At 45.5% G+C, this 21,128-nt stretch overlaps 1 protein-coding gene across 5 annotated transcripts in view; it reads left to right on the top strand.

Moving 5' to 3' along the window:
* rerea (arginine-glutamic acid dipeptide (RE) repeats a) overlaps nucleotides 1-21,128 on the top strand; it is a 124,967-nt gene that overhangs the window by 70,343 nt on the left and 33,496 nt on the right. For 4 of the 5 annotated variants that reach the window (XM_069141630.1, XM_069141631.1, XM_069141632.1 and 1 more), the window contains 3 exons: nucleotides 13,801-13,906; nucleotides 15,579-15,675; nucleotides 17,533-17,637. In XM_069141630.1, coding sequence (XP_068997731.1) covers nucleotides 13,801-13,906; nucleotides 15,579-15,675; nucleotides 17,533-17,637 — 308 coding nt within the window. Of the gene's footprint in view, nucleotides 1-13,800; nucleotides 13,907-15,578; nucleotides 15,676-17,532; nucleotides 17,638-19,924; nucleotides 20,204-21,128 lie in introns of those variants that run through there. The other variant, XM_069141633.1, reaches the window with a different exon arrangement.

Raw genomic sequence — 21,128 nt, 5'->3', positions numbered from 1 at the left:
CCTCTTCCCCTTTTACAGCTGTTAAGGCAAGCTTCTGCCCTGCCTGGCAATCTGAGTTGGGAGCTTTATCTGACACGCCGTTTAATTCCTTCTCGCACTTTTTCTGGAGCTAATTGAATCAGAACATTTTAAATACATGTTTTAATCCAAATGGGATAGGCTGTGTGTTTTGGTAGGACTTATACAGTCAACTGTATAGACTTTGACTGCGGCATCACAACAACCTAACCTTGTGCTGTTGAGCTTAACGGCCCATTTGTAGTTGGCCGTAATTCCCTCCCCATTTGTGGTTGAATAACTCTTTACGAGCGCCCATGATTTACACCTTTCATATCTTACATTTCCTCACCTTATTCCACATTATTTCCTTCGTCGTCTCCTCTCTTTCTCTCCTCTACTGTCTCGTCCTTGTGGTGAATCTTGCGCCTCCAGGCGTTTTAAGGATTGGGGGCGGGGAGGTGATCTGATGGCGACCCAGCACGTGGGCATGTCCGAATGGGTTCGCACGGCAGCAAGAGAGGACGCTTTTCTCCTACCGTCACCCTCCTCTGCAGGTGAAATGGAATGATTTAATGTGCGGCCCTGTAGGAGTGGGTAATGGAGTTGGTGGATGAGTGCGGAGGCTCTCTCCATCAGCGAGTGGATGGTGTGAAGGGGTGACGGAGGTGATTGAGACCCCCGTCGGTCTGGGTGTGCTCCTGTGTATAGACACTGACCTCTCGTCCTCTCCTCCCTGCAGAGCCAGGATACACACATTTACACAAAACACACACCTCATTTCTTCAGCGCGTACGCTGCAGTGGAACCTGTGCTCACGCTCTTTTCGCTGTAGACTGGTGACAGGACCTGTAGGGGACCGATGAAGCTCACTGTTAACAGATGGCTGACTGCCACTGGAGTACTTTTTGCCCCAAAACGTCATCTCCTAAGATGCCTCACTAAATCATTAAAGGTTTTTTTTTTTTTTTTTTTTACATTACTTGCTTACTTAGTGATAATAAGACATCATCTTTTTGTATTTATTTTAAAAGCACTGCAATTATTTATTTTTATTTATTTATTTTTTTAAGCTGCCAATTGAGTGTTTCATTTAACACATTTTCTTGATCAGGTCACAAGTGAAAGTCACTTTGTGTGAGAGGTTATTAGTGCAATACAAGTGCTAATTCAAACAGTCAAAGGCACAGAAGGAAAATATTGATTCCTGCTATTGATCGCACTCACACTGTCCTTGCTGTCCCACCTTGTCTTTATCTTTGTTTTGACTATGCTAACATTTTACACGTGATACACACCACATTAACTACACTAACATCCTGTCCACCTCGGCATTAAATGGCAGAGATACTGGCTGTTCTTAGGATAGTAGATTTAACAGTCCTGCTCTTGTGTAGATGGCTGTTTCAGACACTTGTTCAACTCATTACACAGCAGCAACAGGCCATAATTAGGTGCAAACTGTTTGCTGCCATGCTAAAATGCCATTTAAATGCCAAATGGCAGCAAGGGTGTGTATAATATCTGGGATCGCTGGCTTGTTGCTGTCGACTCTCTGCTGGATTGTTGCTGCTGCCGGGGAGAGGTTACGCAGAGATAAGTGGTTGCTCCTGCTGCATCAGCCCACACTGTCCTTGTTAGACCATCAGCTCGGACTCCAAAACCTTTCGCACTCCAGGAGCTATTGTTAGCAGAGATGCTATCTGGTAAATGGAGGAGGGTTGGTTAACTAAATGTGCACCGATGAGCCGGTGGCTCCTGCTGCTGACACAGTTTAAATGAGCTCGACTTTCGGTGGAAATGCACGGGGCCTGGGTATCTTTCCATCCACACAGGAGAGCATTTTTATTCTTAACTTTAAAACTCCTACAACCATTCATAGTTGATTTAGGCTCTTGGACAAAGTATTTTGTCTGTGTAGTTCTTACACCCACTCCTTGTGGTTTCATTTAACTGCTTTGACTTCAGCAGGCTAGCTGGCAGCACCATAGGCCCATATAACGATTGTATATCTGCTCTATGTGGTTCTGCACAGAATCACAAGGTGTCTGGAGCCCACCTGTCAAGCCCCACCACAGCCGTCTTTAGCAGCAGCCTGACACAAAAAAAAAAAAACCCACCAGAGCACAGTCGGCTGTACGCCAGATGGCTGGTGTGCTATGCTAACATGCTATAACAACGATATTTATTATGGTAATATGTCATGCTAAGCTCGCAGTCATTGCTTTCCTTGAATGAAAAGAAGCAGTGTTGTCACGGGGCTGGTTGCGGCTTTATAGCCTTTAAAGTGAAGCGCGGCCACACGTCCCCACGCCCCTACCAAAGACTCTTAATGTGCGTGTTTGCGTGCGTGCGCATCACTGTATGTGAGCAACGTGTGTAATCACTCCTCGCTGGCAGGCTCAGAGGGAGAGGTGGAATCAATGCAGTGGGTTATGAGGAGAAGGAGGAGAAGGGAGGGAGGAGGCTGATCGATATCATAGCAGCAGGGTGGGGTAATATCCACTTCATGCAGAGCCCGCCACAAACGGGGAGGATCGTGGGAGTGAGGCAGGGGACACGGAGGAGACGAGCAGAGACGAGGGAGAAGAGGAGAAGGCGGGGCAGTGCTAAAAGGATGCAAATCTCCATGGCGCCGGTAAACAAGAGGCTCTGTGTCAATCACCAGATGAAGTGGCACATTTAACATTCTCCTCTCTCCCTCAACCATTCCAACACTGCCGGGGATTGTTTGCTTGGCAGCTGCCTGCCCATTGGTCCGGGCCGGTGACGGGGCGTGGCTGCGTGGTGATAACGTATGGGCTGCCATGGCAATGATACCCGTTGTTTAAGAGAATCAACAATAACCCCGCCCTGTTGTATTCCACAGACTGTTAGTCAATGTCTGCTGGATCGTTCCATCTTCAGCCCATCGTATCACTCTCCACACGCCATGCGTTCACTCTGTTACAGAGAGGCAGCTGTAAGAACACCTAATCACCCTCCGCCCAAGGACAGGTGGGTGTCGATCACACCACCACAATAGAGGAAAAAGGCGAGACCCGACTCACAGAACGGACTCAAAGTGAGCCAGCTTCACACATAAGCTACAGATCATAAAGCGCTCTCTTTAAGTTGCTTTGTCGTTTGAGGTTGCGTACGCCCTAACACACCACATGCTGATGCTGATTGCATGGTATGGTGAACTGTGTCTCCTTTCTGCTTGATTTAACTTCAAAGCCATGACTGGGCTGAGCCGAGCAGCTTTTGCATGGCCGTTTAGAGCTGGGAGACAGGATGTGATGGCGGACAACTGAACTGTGCACTGTAAACGGACACTTCCCTCTGCGGTGGGTAGGAAGTCCCCGCCAAACCATATGGTCACACTGGGATCCACAGATCATCTGTGTGTGTGTGCGCGCACATTCCTTGGTTTTCCTCTCTATTAGTTTCTGAATGTGTTTGTGCATTTATTCATCTTCTCTTCCTGTTTATAGTATCTCGCCTCGAACATGCTGTTACAGCTACTTACATTGACCTGGCTTCTTATCTAACACACCTTTTGAGCCATTGTTAACGGCAGGAAAATGTGTGTGTGTGTGTGTGCGCGTCAGTGTGTCACCTTTCAATGATCGTGGCAGGGGCAAGTGAGGGGTGAAAGTGGTGTAAATAGGGGAATTGTAGACAAGAAAGCACTGTATCAGACACAGCAACGACCTCCCTGTCTTTTCTTTCCTTCTCTTCTTTTTTTTTTTTTTTCCTTCCTCCTGGTAAACAGTCATCCTCCTCTCCCCTTTACAGAGTGAGCTGATGCGAGTAATTCCCTCGTCTACAGCGAAATCCTTTACCTTCCCTACCCAGTCTTGGACATTGCTGCACAAAGCAAATGCAGTCTGAGCTTCTGTCGCTCTCTCTCTCTCTCTCTCTCTCTCTCTCTCTCTCTCTCTCTCTCTCTCTCTCTCTCTCTCTGTGTGTGTGTGTGTGTGTGTGTGTGTTCAAAGTATGCCTTTTGATTTACAGGCACACAGATAAATGGGCGGGGAAGGCTTTGATGTGCCTGGGTTGCAGAGAGTAGAGATGTTGGTGTGTTGTTCAACCTCTTTGTCTCGCGCTCTCCCTCTGAGTGCTCTGCCTGTCTCTGTGTCTCTCTCTCTGTGTGTGTGTGTGTGTGTGTGTGTGTGTGTGTGTGTGTGTGTGTGTGTTAACGATTACCTGTGCACTGGACACACAAAGCTCATGACAGTTTGGAAAGTCAGCAGAAAAATATGTTGTTTTAAATGAGGAATATTTTCTGTTATGGGATTGCTAGATATTCACACAATCAACCAAATATCTTGTCAGCTGTTCTTTTGGCACGTTGCCATTTTTGGTGTGAAACAAAACCCCAAAATATGGAAATTAAAGGCTTTTTTACAGGTCGATTGTAAATTTCCAGCAACACTCTAGTACTCTCTTTAATGACATTAAAAAATATATACAATAGTAATATTTCACAGAATATCAGCAGGTACTTGACAATATGTAATGTGTGTACAAAAATGTCTTGAGGTGTATTTATATATTTGGCATTTGCAGTTGTGTTTACAGCACATTTGCTCAGTTAATGCATAACAGGGTGTGCTTTGTATCCTAAATTCAATCATTTATACAGCCCTACACCTTTTATCTTGCCTTTCCACCACCATTCTTCACACAGAAAATTAATCAGTTATATCCAGTTTAAATCACAGTAGATTTGTTCGTGTTTTTATGATGGTTCAAAGTAAAATCCGTATTTACTTTTTTTTTTTTCCTCATTAGCGCAACCTGCCTACAGTAGCACACATCCGTTGGACAGTTTAAGAGAAACAAATGGCAAAACATCCTTTGGTTTTTATGTGCTTGAAAGTAAAAACAAATCTCTAGTGGTGGGTTAATTGCATAGGAGGAATTTATAAAATATACACTCAATAATACTATTACAGAGTAGAGAACAATTCAGCCCTTTCCATTAGAATATAGATGTCTGGACCCCCTAACGGATGCCAGATTTAATTTAAACAGTCTAATGTTTTATGTTCAGCTCCCGGTTTCCTGTTTTAATGTGATGTGCATAAAAAGTAAGGAAGCAAAATGTGTCACTGTGACTTTAAATTAGTTTTCAGGTAGATTATACATGTTAGAAATGGACTTAAAACTGTGGCTTTCTGACACACGCAGAAATAATCATGTTACAATATGGCGGCTGTTCTTGCCGGTCTAGACTGGGAGCCATGCAGTACAGCTCCTTCTAGCACTGGGCCAGCCTTGTTATTGCAGCTGTGTTGTCTACAATACATCTCTTGTTGCAGCACAGCAGGAGGCTGCTCAGAGCTTCTGGCCTCTGTGTGAGAGTGTGTGTATGTGTGTGTGTGTGTGTGTGTGTGTGTGTGTGTGTGTGTGTGTGCGCGCGCGCGCGCGCGCGTGTGTTATAATCACATTCTTCCCCAGCAGTCAGCGAGTAGTCTTTTGATTTTGTTAGCTGTAACTGTATCTACTGAAAGGCCTGCAACATCTTTACATCTTTTTAACATACACATCTGACAGCCCATTGCATTTGCATCCACGCTGATATACTGTCACATGTGTAGGCAGGTCATTTGCATGTGATTATTTGCATATTGTATAAAGCGAGCACGGCTGACAGACCACCCAGTGCTCGGCTAGTGCGGCATCTGGCTGATACACAGCTTACATGATGTATTACTGATAGGGCCAGTGTCATCGCTACAGACTGACAGACAGGCAAGGTCACCTTCAGACAGAGATAGAGGGGCAGTGTGTGTGTGTGGGGGGGGGGCATAGAGATGGATATCTTCAGAAGCGGTGGCCTGATAAAACAATACAATCACAAGCGGTTGAACTCATGGTGATAGGAACGCTTCAATGCTGTCTGCCATGCTGTCTGTCCGGTTTCACACTCGGCGTTAAGATCTGTTTTTGCATGCTCGCGCTATTCTTCCAAGCTTATTTGCCTCTCAGTCCTGCTGTCTGTGGCCACTCCTCTCTCTCTCCTGGGTGTTTGTGTGTCTTACACAGAAACAGTTTTATGTTTGTGTGTGTAGGCAGAGATATGCTCTGGTGTGTGTATTAAAAGGATCATAAATATTTCTATTAGCTGTGTGTATCAGTGTGTGCTGACCACACACACACACACACACACACAAGGAGCCTCTGAGTTTCTCTGTATCTGTGTCACTCTCACTCACACTCCCTACTGGCATCCTTCTAATGGCCTGACAGCTGCTCTTACATAAAGAAGACCTCCAAAGCATTCATATCCTGGAGCATACACACACACACACACACACACACTCACACTCTGTTCCTTTTTTTACCGATTCTCCGTCATCCCTCTCAAAGTGCACACCACATAAGTCTTTGAAGTGGCACACATCCGTACACACACACACACACACAACACCTTTCTGACTCCGAGTGCGTTGTTGGGAAGATATACTACACAACTTGTCCACCCCTTCACACACACGTTCCATCGACCTACACTTTAGCCTCAAAGTTAAATGTGTGCATGTGTGTGAATTATACCAAGGAGGGGGACATCGATTAGCGTCGGCTTAAGCAAGCCTTCTCATTTCCTGTCTTCCATTACAGCACTCAATCAGCCCACAGCTCTTTCTCTGCTTTGCCCTACTCTGGAGGCTACCACTGGTAGTATAGGAACACACACACACACACACACACACACACACACACACACACACACACACACACACACACACAGACACACACGCAGGGTTTGGATTAGCTGGCTGGGCAAACGTCCAATATGACAAATCCACAACACTCACACTCTCACACACACACACACACACACACACACACACACACACACACACACACATACACACACACACACACACACACACACAGAGCCTGATATTCATATCCTTTCTGCCTGCCCCTCTCTGTGAGCATTCCTCCCCTCTTCTTCCACAGCAGTAGTCCAGTCAGTATTAGTAAGATGTCTCATTACCTCGCCAGGGTATGCTAACAAGGCAAAGCTAGCACAATGGATTACAGGCAAATGAAACACCGGGCGGTTTAAACGCTCTGCACAACACAAAGGAAATCTGTGTCTTCCAAAAAACGTCAGCATTCCTCCGCCTTCTTTTTTTTTCTTCTTTTTTTTGTATTTGTGTCTCACTCTGAATCCTGACTCATGGGTATTACCTTGAGACCAGACAAGTCTCCGCTCTCTTGAGAACATCCCAGGCTATACTCACACATCTGCGCGCGCGCACACACACACACACACACACACACACACATGCACGCGCGCGCGCACACGCTGGCAAATACACTAACACACACAGGAAGCCAGGTATCAAAGCGAGATGGCTTTGAAGCGGCTAAATGAAAAGCTGAAGGCAGAAATGACAATGTTTTCTGGCAGGCTTTAACTGTATGTCTGGCTGAGAGGGAGAGCTTGGAAAATAAAGTCAGTATTATGATCTGAACACAGAGATATGAGCTCTCCTAACCGCCTCCATCTGTCCGCGTGCAGCATGCGTTTGAAGTCTTACTTGGATCTACATTCTAGTCGGTACCCTGCTATTGCTGCAAAGATTTCTGACTGTGTTCCCCACTAAAACAAAAAAACCTCTGTGTATGTATTTGCATTTAGCCTAAATCACTGAACACAAGATGTCCGGTTGTCTGCAGTTAATGATCATCATTAGTTAATGTATTCTTTATATCCTCTCTCCTTTTGACTTTTAACAGCGCTGCTCTCTGTACCACCACTTAACTCGTCTTAAATTTCTTGGCTAAAACTGCCGTGCAGCAGAAGTGTGTTGGAGGCAAAGACAAATATTTAAGCTGGACGGAGCTTCGCTATTTTATGGAGCGAGCAGCCAACGCCAGTGTTCTCCACTCTCACTGCTCCTCTGTCTAAGGAGTGCAATGTGGTCAACATGAGGCATTTTTTTCTTATTATTTCTGCCATTAATTTCCCCTTCTTCCTCTGGGACAGATTTGAGAGATGAAACACAGACTGGTGCGGCAGCCCCGTTTGTTGTCAGTGAGGCGAAGTGTTGGACAAGTGAGACCTCAGATGTGGCAGTCATGTGTGGTGCTTGTGACTCTCCAGTGTGTAAAGGGTGCCTGTGGTTGGCAGTATGATCCATCAGTAATGGCCCTCAGCCCTCAAGTCTTAATTAGTATCATCTGTGTGCTCCGTGTGACTCAACCCCTCTTTTTTTTCCCTTCTCCTCTCCATCTCTGCTGCCACCACCCCTCCGTCTTTTGCATGGATGACAGGTGGACCTGTTAACATCCTCGGATGGGTTGCTGCATGTCATCAGTTTGTACAATGACAAGTCTAGTGAGTCCGTCATGAAGTGATTAATGCGCGTCTGCTTCATTCCATGAAAGAGGGGGGGGGGTTTAAATTTAAGGCAGGCGTGGGCACTCGTGTTCAAAGGCGCGCGCACACACACACACACACACAGCACACACACACACACACACAGCACACACACAGCACACACACACAGCACACACAAAGCGAAACAAGAGCAAATCTGCCCACTTTGAATCAGCTAATGCTCATCCAATCCAACATGGAGCCTGGCTGACAGATGGGCCCGGTGTGTTCAAAGCAGAGGGCGCCGATTTAATATCCAAACAGGTCAAGCCAGAGAGAGGCAGAGAGAGAGACACCCCTGTGTAGGCACGGCGCAAAGGTCCTGCCAGCACCGCCACCACAGCTGGGACTCACCTCACCTCCTCCCTCCCGCCTCCCACACTCCCTCCATTTGTTCTTGTTGCCGGGCGGGGAAGCAGGCTGCGCACAGTTCCTCTTCACAAACATTGTAATCAGCATTTGTTTAGTGTTATTACATGTGCCTCAGAGAAGGAGCCTTGAGGGGCAAGCCTTCCTCCAAGTAGCCAAGCGCTCACACACTGAAGCCCACAAGGAGAGGAGTGGTATCCTGCTGCTTGCTGCTGGCTCTGACAGTCTGATTTAGAGGTGCTTTCTCTTACCTCTGACATAAAGTCCCAGCCTGCCCTGCTCTACTGCAGGCTTAGGAGAAGAATAGTGGTGCTTATCCTGAAAGCCTGTTATTTGTGTGTGTGTGTGTGTGTGTGTGTGTGTGTGTGTGTGTGTGTGTCTGTGTGTCTGTGTGTGTGTTGGCTCACGCAGCATGCTGGCATTTCTTTTTTAACAACCTCCTTTGTCAGTCACTGAGATGTCGGAAGATTGCGTGAGCACAGCAGATCTCTTGTACCTCGCCAGTGTACGTTCACACATCCCGTTTCTGAGTGTGTGTGTGTTCTGTCGTCCAGATGGAAGTGCTTATTGAGTGCTGGTGTGCTGGCAGATCTCTCTGTCTCAGAGAGAGCAGGAGAAAATGAAGAGGGAAGAAGAGGGAAAATCAGGAAGAGAGAAAGTCGAGTGGAAAACCCTTCCAATCAGATCCATCATCTTTGTGTGTGTGTGTTTATGCGAGTGTATGTGTGATCTTCCCAGCCAGCTCTTCCTGCCTCCCCGCTCTAATCTTATCATGTCGAAGCAGCAGATTAGTCCTCCCAGATCCCATCTCTGCCTCCAAATGCCACAATCAGCCTTTTGTTCTTTGGCTGTGCTTACTCTCCCCCAGCGACAGGCGAGGTGAACACTCCCACAATCCACCCTCCCTACCATTTTGAGCCTCTGTGTCAATGTCACACCACTACCAGCCCTGATCTACCATACCCAAGCCTCCCATGCCCCCGGGGCATTAGCTAACTAAGCTGTTAGCTCAGCAGCCTGCTAGCCGAGCTGAACTGCTTGACATTCCTTGCTAACACCGAGCTGCTGCTGCTGCTCTTGTCTGTTTGACCTCCCCCTTTTCCCTCCCTTCCTCCCTCCCTCCCTCACTCTCCGCCATCTCCTTTGTCTGTGTGTTTGGGATCCGTCTTTCCTTCCTTACTTTCTGCTCGCCACCTCCTGGAGGAAGTCATAGATCCTGGCTGCTGTTGTCACCAAGCGAGGGGAGAAAGGCTCACTAAGAGGGTTGGCAGAGGAAGAGGAGAGTGTTTAAAAAGCGGAGAAAATAAACAGAGGTTTCCTGTTAACGAGGTGCACTGGGGGCCTGTCGTGTGGGAGCGGGGAGGATCTGGTATTGTTTAAAGCCAAGCTCTAGTGTTACAGTGAAGGGAGGAGGAGGAGGAATAGGGCATTAGGTTTAGAGGGTTACAGGTCGTAACAACGTTTCCCTGGCTGCGAGGCAATGGCCATACTGTAAAGGCCACTGAGCAGGAGAGAAACTCACCGCCACTGTTGTTGTGCACTTACAGGGATTGGTTTTAGTGTTAGGACTGGTTTTGCATTGTATTGATTTCACACTCTCGTACTTGAAAACACAGTATTAATCCGGCACTCGCAATCTTTTTAAGTGTACACCTTTACACATTTCCTCGTTCGTTTCGTTATTCTTTTCAAAATGAAAGCCCTTCCTTGTAAAGAGGTAAAGTCTGCCCTCTGTATTTCCCTCGTTCCCCCCCCCCCCCCCAGTCTTTGTAGTATTGTGGTTGTACACAGGGGCCCTAGCTCCAGAGTTGACTGCACACACATGCAGCAACACAAAGGAAACTGCAGAACCATTATGGACCCAAGGGGCCAGCCACCTTTAGCTCGTCAGAGAGAGAATTAACTGACTCACACAATGCCTGGCTTGTCTTCGCTGCTTTTAGAACAGTGATGAATGCATTGATTTGTTTTGTTTTTTTATTAAGAGCGACACATTTTCTTATTTCTTCTACTAGAAATATACTTTAAGTTTTGTGATGTTTCCCCAATACAAAACCTTTTGAGAAGTAGCCCTGCTATAATCCAAGCCCTGTCTGATGAGTGTGCTGAAGAATGCCACAGGCTGGCTGAGCCACTGGAGGGCGGGGAGGTGCTATTGTGTTCAACCCCAAAGCATGACTCTCAGATTTATATCACCTCGATGAATAAAGGGGTTGCCTTGTACCCTGGGGGTTTTAGTAATGCAGGAGGATAGTTGTGATTTTAAGTCGGAGGAAATAAGATGGACTTACTGCTCCTACCTTAATCCAACTCCTTTCTCTCTCCTGATTCCCCCCCTCCTTATCTCCTTCGCTTGGCTTCTCTGCACTTTCTCTTTTTTTTTTTTCCTCGTGCTTCATTTCTTTCTCTCAGTAGTGGGTTAGTAAGTCTTTTGGCCTCTCAGCAGTGAGCAGTATTCCCAGGGTTTAGGGCCCAGGAGGAGGGAGGGCAGGGCCATGTTTAGCCTCTGGCAGGACAGACAAAGATGGCTGACATTGTGCAGGGGCCGTGGGGCTCGGCTGCGCTCAGCTCTCTACAGGCAGCGTGGAATGTCTCTAATCAATTCAGCATTGTGGTTCTTATATGTTCTCTGTCATTTTCTATGGCAGGCTTAGCAAAAAAACCCAGACAATACAACTAGTAGTTCATGTGGCGAGTCTGAGCTGTCTATCATCTCCCTTCATTTTCTCCTCGTGTTATCTACTCATTTTTCCACCCCGCATGTTTATAGAATTGAGATAATTGAAAGCTATGCTCCACTCCCACTATGTGCTCCATATGTTGCACTCTCAGTCTTCCTCTCCATCTCCCTCCCTCTTTTGCCTGAGAGGGCTTAACGCCTCTGTGAGCTTCATAACAGCAATCTGCTCTGGAGAGCGGCAGCTACTCTGTAGTGATGGGGATGATAGTGGAAATAACATTTGGTCTGTGCTTTGGTTGGTTAAAAATAATGCAGGCTAATGAATAAGGTGTTAACCCTCTGTGTGTGTGTGTGTGTGTGTGTGTGTGTGTGTGTGTGTGTGTGTGTGTGTGTCTGTGTCTGCGTGTGCGTGTGCACGCGTGTGTCTTTCCGCCTGCCTGAGCATTTCTGTTTGCATCAGGCTCTATGTTCCAGCTCTCTGAAATCCCTTTGATTTTGTGGTTTTACAGGCAGAAAATGAAATGTTCAGGTAGCGCTCTGGCAGCATTTACCGTCTCCTTAAAGTATTAATTATGTATAAGCAGCGGGTAACTACTCGTTCTGCTGTGGCAGGCAGCCTGTTAGTCTAGGAGGTAACATTGTCTGTACACTGGATAGACAAGAGGTTGGGATGGGTGGGCTGACTGCCGGAGGGAGGGGGGGAGGAAAATGTCGTCATTGCACACATTTCTTCACACACAGTATGCCTGCTTGGGGGGAGGCGGGAGGGGGGGGGTCTCAGTCCATCAGTATGGCTCTCTGCTGAAACACAAGCAAAAGTGTGTGTGTGTGTGTGTGTGTGTGTGGTTGTGTGATGTTGCCTGCATACAGTAATGTGCAGTAAATTCAGCTGACTGACAGCATGCCAGCTGCTGTTTAACACGTCCAGGCTCACTTACTCACTCGTTCCCCCCCCCACCCCCTCTCTGCTCAAGGTTGGAGAGAGGGAGGAACCAGGGAAGGAAAAATGGAAGAAGTGGTGGAGTGAAAGGTTAGACTGGAAGAGATAGAGGAGGAGTGAGGGAGGAAGAGGAGGAAGGAATGGAGGGAATTGGAAAACCAGAGGTGGGCTTGAGGTTGGAGGGTGGTGATGATTTGCTTGGCTGCGTGTGCTCAGTCTCCTCCCCAGTGACATAACTGAACAATGTACTCTAAAGGCTTTAAATATCTTTACTCTGACCTCATGTTCCTGCACACACACACACACACACACACACACACACACACACACACACACACACACACACACACGCGCAGACAGACACATACACACACACACACACACACACACACACACACACACACACACACACACACACACACACACACACAACCCTGTAGAGGGCGGATGTTAAACTGTCTGTCTTAGATTACCATAGTCTTTTTTCCCATTTTTTCCATATGCTCATTTTTCCTGTAGTCCAGGGGTGGTGTCAGTGGAGGTGCAGGTGTCTCAGTCGGTTAGTTCAGTTCAGTTCAGTGCAGTGCAGCAGAGTCCCTAATAACACGGCTGGGGCCAATAGGATTGTGTCGCAGTCCAGCACCCAACCTCTCTAATGTTCTTTCAAACCACTGTGACGGTCAGTTGGGCTCATGCGAAGGAACAATAAATATTTTATTACATGAAATGAAAACAGTATTTTACCCTTTTCATCCCTCACCTCAGCACTGGCCTCAGTTTCTACCATTTTCTTCCCACCCCCCACTTATCCTTCCCTCTGTTTTTTCATTGACTTGCTCTGGAAAGGTTTTCTTCTCACCTCAGTGCTGTCGCTTGCTGGTCATGTGAAGAATTACAAGCGTTTATTGACTTGCACTGTACTAAAAGCCCAGTGGGTGGCAGCACTTAAAGAGCATAAAGTCTAAACCATAGAAAAGCAGACCCTATCTAGGAAATTGAATATATATGAAAAAGCTGCAAAAGCCTATATATATATTTATATAATATCTCATTTGAGTATTATTAAGTGAAGAGAAGCCCAGGCTTGGAGGTTTGATTTGCAGAAGGAGATTGAACGCTCATCTATTCCCACCCTCATGGTTCCTCTCACTCCAAACTTCCTCCAGCAACGGCCTTCCCGCTGTTGACTTTATTAAGGCTCTAAATGCCCCACAATCCCTTTTTAATTGACTTGGTCTCGCTGCATGCTTTTTGGCATCAGCCTGTGTGACTCATAAACAGTGCATCTGCACAGCATCATTCTTTGCCAAGAGGCCAGTTTGTGACGTCGTAATCAAACAAAATGATGTCTGTTTATTTTAGTGTGGATTCTTTTTTCTTTTTTTTTTGGTCTCCTGTTGACTCACTCTGTGTCTCTCTGTGTTGCAGAGTAAACGGGACCATCTGCTGATGAATGTGAAATGGTACTACCGCCAGTCAGAGGTGCCCGACTCCGTCTACCAGCACCTGGTGCAGGATCGCAACAATGAGAACGGTGAGACCGCTTCATGAGCCTCGAAACCCGCCGGCACATGTGCATATATACAGTGTACACACACACACACACGCCTCTGCTCTCCAGACTGTCGGGTGATATGAGAGCGAGCTGTGAATTGCATTTCAAACAGAAAGCAGAAGACAGTGTCCCAGGCAGCAGAGCCAATCCCACAGCTCTGTGCTGTTCCCCGGGTAACACTCCTCCAGGCCAGACAGCAGCACTGTCAAGTGTTAATAACCTGCAGTGTCATGTGGCCCTGGAGCATACACACTCCCAGCACCGTCAGTGCCAGTGGGCTCATCACCCACTAACACATACACATCTACAGGAACAGGAACGTGAACAGGAAATGATCTTTAGCAACTGAACATCAAATCCAGGTGACGAAAAGTAAATGTCACGGAGGAAGATGGGATTTAACATTGACCTGCAAGAGGTGGAATAATCACTTGATGAATTTAGATTTGACAAAATAGCCTGCGCTGCGCCTCATAACATTGCACTGTTCTGCTATTTATTTCATTTATATGAAATGGGAAAAAAATTCTTACACATTCTCAATTAATAAAGCCAATAAAGTGAATTATTTATCTTGATATGTGTATCTATATTTATATCCATCTATCTGTCTATAGATATAATATTAGATAGAGCTACAGATGGACAGATTCATATTTTCTTAATCCTCCTTTGACTCTTGCATAAAATATTGTCTTAAACTGTTGACTTGAAAGTCTTTTACATTGTCTTTGGTATGTGGTAGCAAGAGCTCAGTGTTCAGTAAATGTACACCTGCTTGAAGTTTACTATTATTTGTGCAGTTAGTCGTTAAAGCTTGCACATTCTTAAAAATGCTTCTATCCCAGCTCAGTTTTGAGAAAATAAAATCTGCAGTGTGTGTACTCAGTGTCACGACACACTCCCTCACCTGTTGACACATCCTGTTAGCTGTTGGCAGATCTTGTTAGGCGGTGTGCCCATAATAGCTGAGCTTTTCTCAGTTTGCCTCATAGACACAATCACTTCCAAAAATATAGTGTTCAAAACCCGCCTTGTAATCACAGAACAAATGTAAATGCAGTCACGGGGTGTTGTTCTGTTCTTTTTCTACAATAATCCCAGCCTCACGTCTGTCAGAGGCAAGGCTGCAGTTCAGGTGTGTCATTGAGATTATGAACCGAACGCTGTACGTATGCGTATGCTGCTCCTGCCAGGAACAGCTTCGGTGTAACACAACGCTCTGCTATCGCCGGTCTGTCCTTGCAGCAGGGACTCAGGATTATTAGAATTTATGTCACAAGGCCGGAGCGCAGTGGCCGCAGCACGCCGCTGCTCAGGTCATTTGTCAAAGACAGGTCCCTGATCCTTCTTGGTGCTGCTGATGCATCTTAACACCCGTAAGGGTCATTTCCCGTGAGAACTAAACATTACGTCTTCTCCTCAGGGGACTGCACTCTATTGGCTTTATTGAATCATGTGCCATAATATTGACCTCCACAGAGGCACTTGTTGCTTTGGTGTACGCAGTGCTGTGTTCATGATTTTATGAGTTGAGTTAAAAAAACCAGAGCTACTTTATCAATGTTCCCTCTGTTGTTTGGTCTGTTTTTTTTTATCTAGTGCGTGTGATGTAGATACGTACTAAGCACACATGTTTGTCGTCCTCCAGACTCCGGCCGGGAGCTGGTCATCACAGACCCAGTGGTCAGGAGTCGAGAACTCTTCATCTCCGACTACGTGGACACTTATCATGCTGCTGCTCTCAGGTAAAAAACACACACACACACACACACACACACACACACACACTTTAGAGCTTCATAACTTAGTGGTAGAAAATAGAAGCTGCACTATGTATGAACAGTATAAGTTTCTTACAGGTTTCTTTTACACTCACTCGCTGCTGCGATTGTAGCGCTTGCCTTTACAGCACAGTTGCCTGCAATACACAACCCAGCTTTTATTTGTGGTGTTTGTTCACCTTTGCTTGTTGAGCTCACAGTTGTGGCTTATTTTTAAAATGAAAAAAAAAAAAAAAAAAAAATCATTTCTGTTTTTCTAACGCTTATTCTAATGATCATATAGAGATTATAGGAATTTACGGGATTTTTATTTAAGCCTCCTGCTAGAATCTTTGGTTTGCAAATTTGCGGTCTGGTCCAATACCTATTAATATAATTCATTGGGATAATTTGCATACATTTGAATAGTGTAAGATACAGATATACTTAGATTTCAGGAAAATAAAATATAAAATTCACCAATCAAGTAAAAGCAGAATTTATACACATAATAAGCCATATGTAGTCAACCAGAATATCAGAACCCATTTGTGTTTTTGGCACACCACTGTCATAAAGTACCTGTCAGCTCTGAACCACTCAGGAGATAGTACAGTATTCTATATTAAACCTAATATATCTGTGTTCTTCTGAGCAGCAAAATGATAATCATAATACATTATTACTTTATTGACAGCTCCCCATGAACCAAGAACACAGCAATATTTTGGTTTTTCTAACAGTAAATTGCTTTGTAGCACTACAAACAGGAGTATTGCATTTGTATAACAATCAACAGTAAAAGAAAAAAAAGAAGAAAAAAAGCACATACCATGCTTTACTGCTTTGAGCAGGTGCTGCTTAAATAGACCAGCTGTGTAAAGATGACAAGCCATAAATAAGACACATGCCTCATGCAGTCTTACATTAAAATGCTGATTAAAATGGCTCTGCATCAGCTCCTATGTACACATACCTGTCAAAGCATGAGCCGCCAGAGTGCAGCCGATGGCACTCTCTCTATTCTTTTTGTCATGTAAGCTGAATCATCTCCTTGGCCTGAAATCAGATATTCGGTGTTAATTCTTTGTCACTGCCTCTGTCTCTTCATCCAGTCCTGGCTGACCACGCCTCCCTCCTCTCTCCCTCCTCTCTCCCTCTCTCCCTTGTCTTTAACCAAAACCATCTGTGAGCGGCAAAGCCATGTCTTCCAGAAACCACTGATTTCAGGGAAAATTAGCTGCAACTTCTCCTACACAGCGCTCCTTTTGATTTAACTTATTCTCCAGGCTTTAGATAAACGGGAGGGAATTCTAGTGGGATGCGGTAATGCCGCAGCTCTCCAAAGACGGCTCCCTTTAGCACCCTTTAATCTTTTTCAGGGGGAGGAAGATACTGTTTCTCTGCTAGGCAGCCCGACTCCATATGCCTGTGATGTCTGTTATTTTGATAGAGCCAGACACCAGGGTGCTGGAAACAGGAAATTGTATCAAGATGTGGTCAGAGCCTCAGCCCCCGCAGCTCATGGTGTCGGGAGGGAGACACTCAGGTTGAATTCCCGTCCAGATCTCTGTGCCGCCTGTCCTCCACACCTCAGCTGCAACCAGTCGAGGCAACGCTGACACGTTTAGCTGCCGTTTACGGCTTCAGTAGCCAGAGCCTGATGTCGCACTGCAAAAGTCAGCAGGCACTGTCAGGCTGGAGATTCCTGCTGCTGCATTTGTCACCTACAATAGATGAACATCACACGAGTTTCTAATTAGGGGTACTTCTGCCCCCGCGAGGGTATCACTTTGTCATGTCGGTGTTTCTGTCTAATAAAGTCTGTCTTTTCTCCTGCAGGGGGAAATGCAATATTTCCCATTTCTCCGACATTTTTGCTGCCAGGGAGTTCAAAGCCCGCATCGACTCCTTTTTCTATATCCTCGGATATAACCCAGAGACCAGGTGAGGAGCTTATTGTCAAGTTACTTTCACTGATATAGTACCCATCTTACCCCCCCCCCCCCCACCCACCCACCCACCCACACACACACAAAAAAACTGAAATGCTGTCACCTCTGCGCAACACTGACATTTATTTTAATTCAAACAAGGCAAACCATTATATTAATGTTTGATTAAACAGGGTTTTTGTCTATATCATGTTGCAATGTTAAAAAAAAAAAAAAAAAAAAAAGTGCCCATCACAGTTTCTTGAGCCAAAAGTGACAACAATAATTTGTTGTTTTTCTGAGCAACAGTCCAAAAAGCCCAAATGTTTACTGTATGTCATACAAGACGAACAACGGTTGAGAAGCTAAAACGTGTTAATGTTCAGCAGTGTTTGTTGAGAAGTGACCAAAACACTGAAGTGGCTATCAATACAGGTGATAAATAATTTTCTGTCAAATGTCAGATGTAATTTGAAAGTTTATGGGTAAATTATAGACATTAATTACATAGCTGGTATAATCCAGCAAAAATGATATGAGACAAGCTGTTGAGGTTGTGATTAGCATCACAATAATTACCAAATAATGCATCCCTAGTCAGATAGAGTCGTGCACTAACTGGCAGATGGATAATTTAATCAAAATTATTGTCATATTTGCTTAATTCCTGTATCACACAGCAGTAGCAAAGTGCTGTTCAAATGTATGCAGCATGTTTTCAGGGCAGTAGATGGAACATAGAAGTCATTTTTCAGTTTTACTCCACATGAACCTTCTGCTTCTTTTTGGCTTTGGTTTCACCGTGTTATGTCTAATGATGCTGTCTGCTCATTACTGCTGACAATGTTATCAGTGCACAAAGAATGGTCCGACTGTGGTGTAATTATGGAGAATGAGCCGCGAGGAAACCCCCGTGGCTTTATGATTGTTTGGGCATTTGTTGATATTTATCAAATTACATGTCAGGTTTTAATTACTGATCTTTTACATTTAAAATTAAGATTGGAATGGAAATTCTGCAAAGGATCGTTTGTATGCGAGGTCACGTGTCTGATGAAGATTTCACTGAAGATGGTTTGACGTGTTACAGTGGGTGAAGGCTTAGCCGCCTCGGTTTCAGGATCCTGGTATTGTGCATGCTGGCGCTGCTGTCATGATGAGGTACTGGGAACAAAGCCGCGCTACCAGTTCAAATGTCTGCTGTGAAAAGCGTCAAGCCACTCATACTACTAACGATGTGTTACATTTGTTTCCTCATGTCTAGTTGTATCATTGATTTTTGGTCATTTTTGTAAAATAACATTCTTGATAATAACAGTATAATGATGAGGAGGATTAAGAATCTATATAAAAAATAAAAAACAAAATTTAAAAATCGATATAATTCTGGGTTACCGGTGCAGCAGCAGTGCAATTTAAAAAGTAAGAGATTTAGTTTGATAAGTTTCGGTTTTCTGTATATTTTAATAAAAGATTCCCGATTACAATTAAATTGAGCCTCATTCACTGATACTAACAGCTTAGTTAAGTTAGTTAGTTAACAGTCGGGAGGCTGGTGTTGGTGTGTTTTAAAAGTGCTTTGGAAAAGTTTTGATTTTTGACTTTTCATATATTGCATTCTATTTGTTGTTCCCGCTCTGCTCCAATTGAAAAATGATAATAAGTAATAAGTGATATGAACAACAAGAACTACGAAGTCCTGAGGAAACTTTGTGGTTTGACAGACAGGGTTGCATTGTCCAGACAATGTCTTAGTTTGTTTACTGTGCTACAGTTGAATAGTAAATATCAAGGCGTTTGTTTCAACTAAATTAGAATCTTAATATTTACCTTTGCATAATTTATGTTTTAATATAGTTCCTCGACCACGTTCACATCCGTATTCCCATGTGGGGAGACTGTATAATTTGTCGAGAGGATTTCTGATACATGTTGGGCCTGATTAGCTGTCGAATTAATTTAATGGGTGACACCCCCCCCCCCCTCCCCTCCTCTCCCCCCCCTCTTTGTTATTATCCAACTGGTTGTGTTTCGAATGTCTCACGTGTTGCGGTGACAGCTGTCCCTGTTATTGGCACTGAGGTCTGCCGGTTGGGAGCCCCCTCCTTCGGGCCCCTGTCCTCCGCCCCCTCCCTCCCTCCCTCCCTCCGCTGAGCTCGTTTGGTATTCTGAGCGGGGTGTCTGCAGCATTGCAATTTCACTCTTGTTTATTATGGTGCAGACATACGAGGAGAGATGAATGCCGTTATCCTGCATGCGTGTCTGTCTGCCTCTCTCTGTACGTGTGTGTGTGTGTGTGTGTGTGTGTGCGCGCGCGCGCATGTGTGTGAGGTCGCAGCACATGCTCAGTAGTGTCTGTGGAGGAGCGAGCCGAGCTCGCGACGCTGTACGTGCGGGCTGAGGTCACAGCACAAGCTCAGTGCATACCTCTCCGGAGCGAATGCGTGGTTCTCCATTTTGAACACTTAGAAATAGGTGTGAGAGGGGAGTTAATCCCAACGAGCACTATATATACACAGTGTCACCAGCCAACCTTAGGGCTCGATGTCAGAAATGGACGATTTGTTCAGTCCCCGGAGGTAGGTCTGCGATCATATTCTCGTGCTTTCTCGTGCCGTTATTAGCTCCTGCGCGAGTGTTTGGCTCGTCTTATTTTCACGAGTCGCCTTCCAGCTGTCTTGACAAAACTGTGCGTGATGTTTGCAAGCTGTCCGCGTCGCTGTCATTGTGTGAACCGGCTGTGTTTGTGTCGGGGGGGGGGTGGGAGTGGGGGGGGGGGATGAAACCGAGGGCTGCACATTGTGAACTGAATGCTGTTGAACATGTCACTGCAGCTCGCATACCGTTACGCGTCTGCGCTGCCACAATGGAAAATAGCGTTGTATCACGCCTTTGTTAATGTATTTCCATCCAAGTCCCGATATATACGCAGTGTTTAGGATGTATCTGCGGCTATAGGGTGCATAAATGCGCTCCCAGCATGATTATATGGAGATACGAAGACGCGGAGAGGCTTCCCTGGCTCCATTTTGCAGCTCCTGTTTACAACCGGGATGACATGGCGTATGAAGCATCGCTGGGGGTGCAATCAAAGCTCAAGCGGCTCTGCTCACCAGCTGTGATTCGTACGAGCTGCTTGTCATGACACCAGAGCCGTGAAGTTGGGTCTGTTTTTGCTGCGCTGCAATTATGTCAGTGTGCCACAGTCTCGCGCTGCGATTGGCTGAAATTGATGGAGGGGGCGGGGTTATCCTTGATTGCACACAGACACACACACACACACACACACACACACACAGAAAGTTGACCAGACCGTCCCGTTGTTGTTTGGGTTTGATAAGTAAGCCTGTAATGACTTGACATGCTGCCACAGAATTGAACTTGTTGTGAGCAACAAATGGCCACGTTTATTGTTGTTTATTTTACCAGGCAACAGGCTTTGAGCTACATATTAGTGGGGAAAAATAAACTTTATTACGGAATACAATATTGTAAGTAATACTT

The sequence above is a fragment of the Embiotoca jacksoni genome, unplaced genomic scaffold (genome assembly GCF_022577435.1).
Source record: "Embiotoca jacksoni isolate LCO1_2020_lvr unplaced genomic scaffold, fEmbJac1.0.p SCAF_9, whole genome shotgun sequence".
Taxonomy (NCBI): Eukaryota; Metazoa; Chordata; class Actinopteri; family Embiotocidae; genus Embiotoca; species Embiotoca jacksoni.
This window is presented reverse-complemented; position numbering and strand designations above follow the sequence as displayed.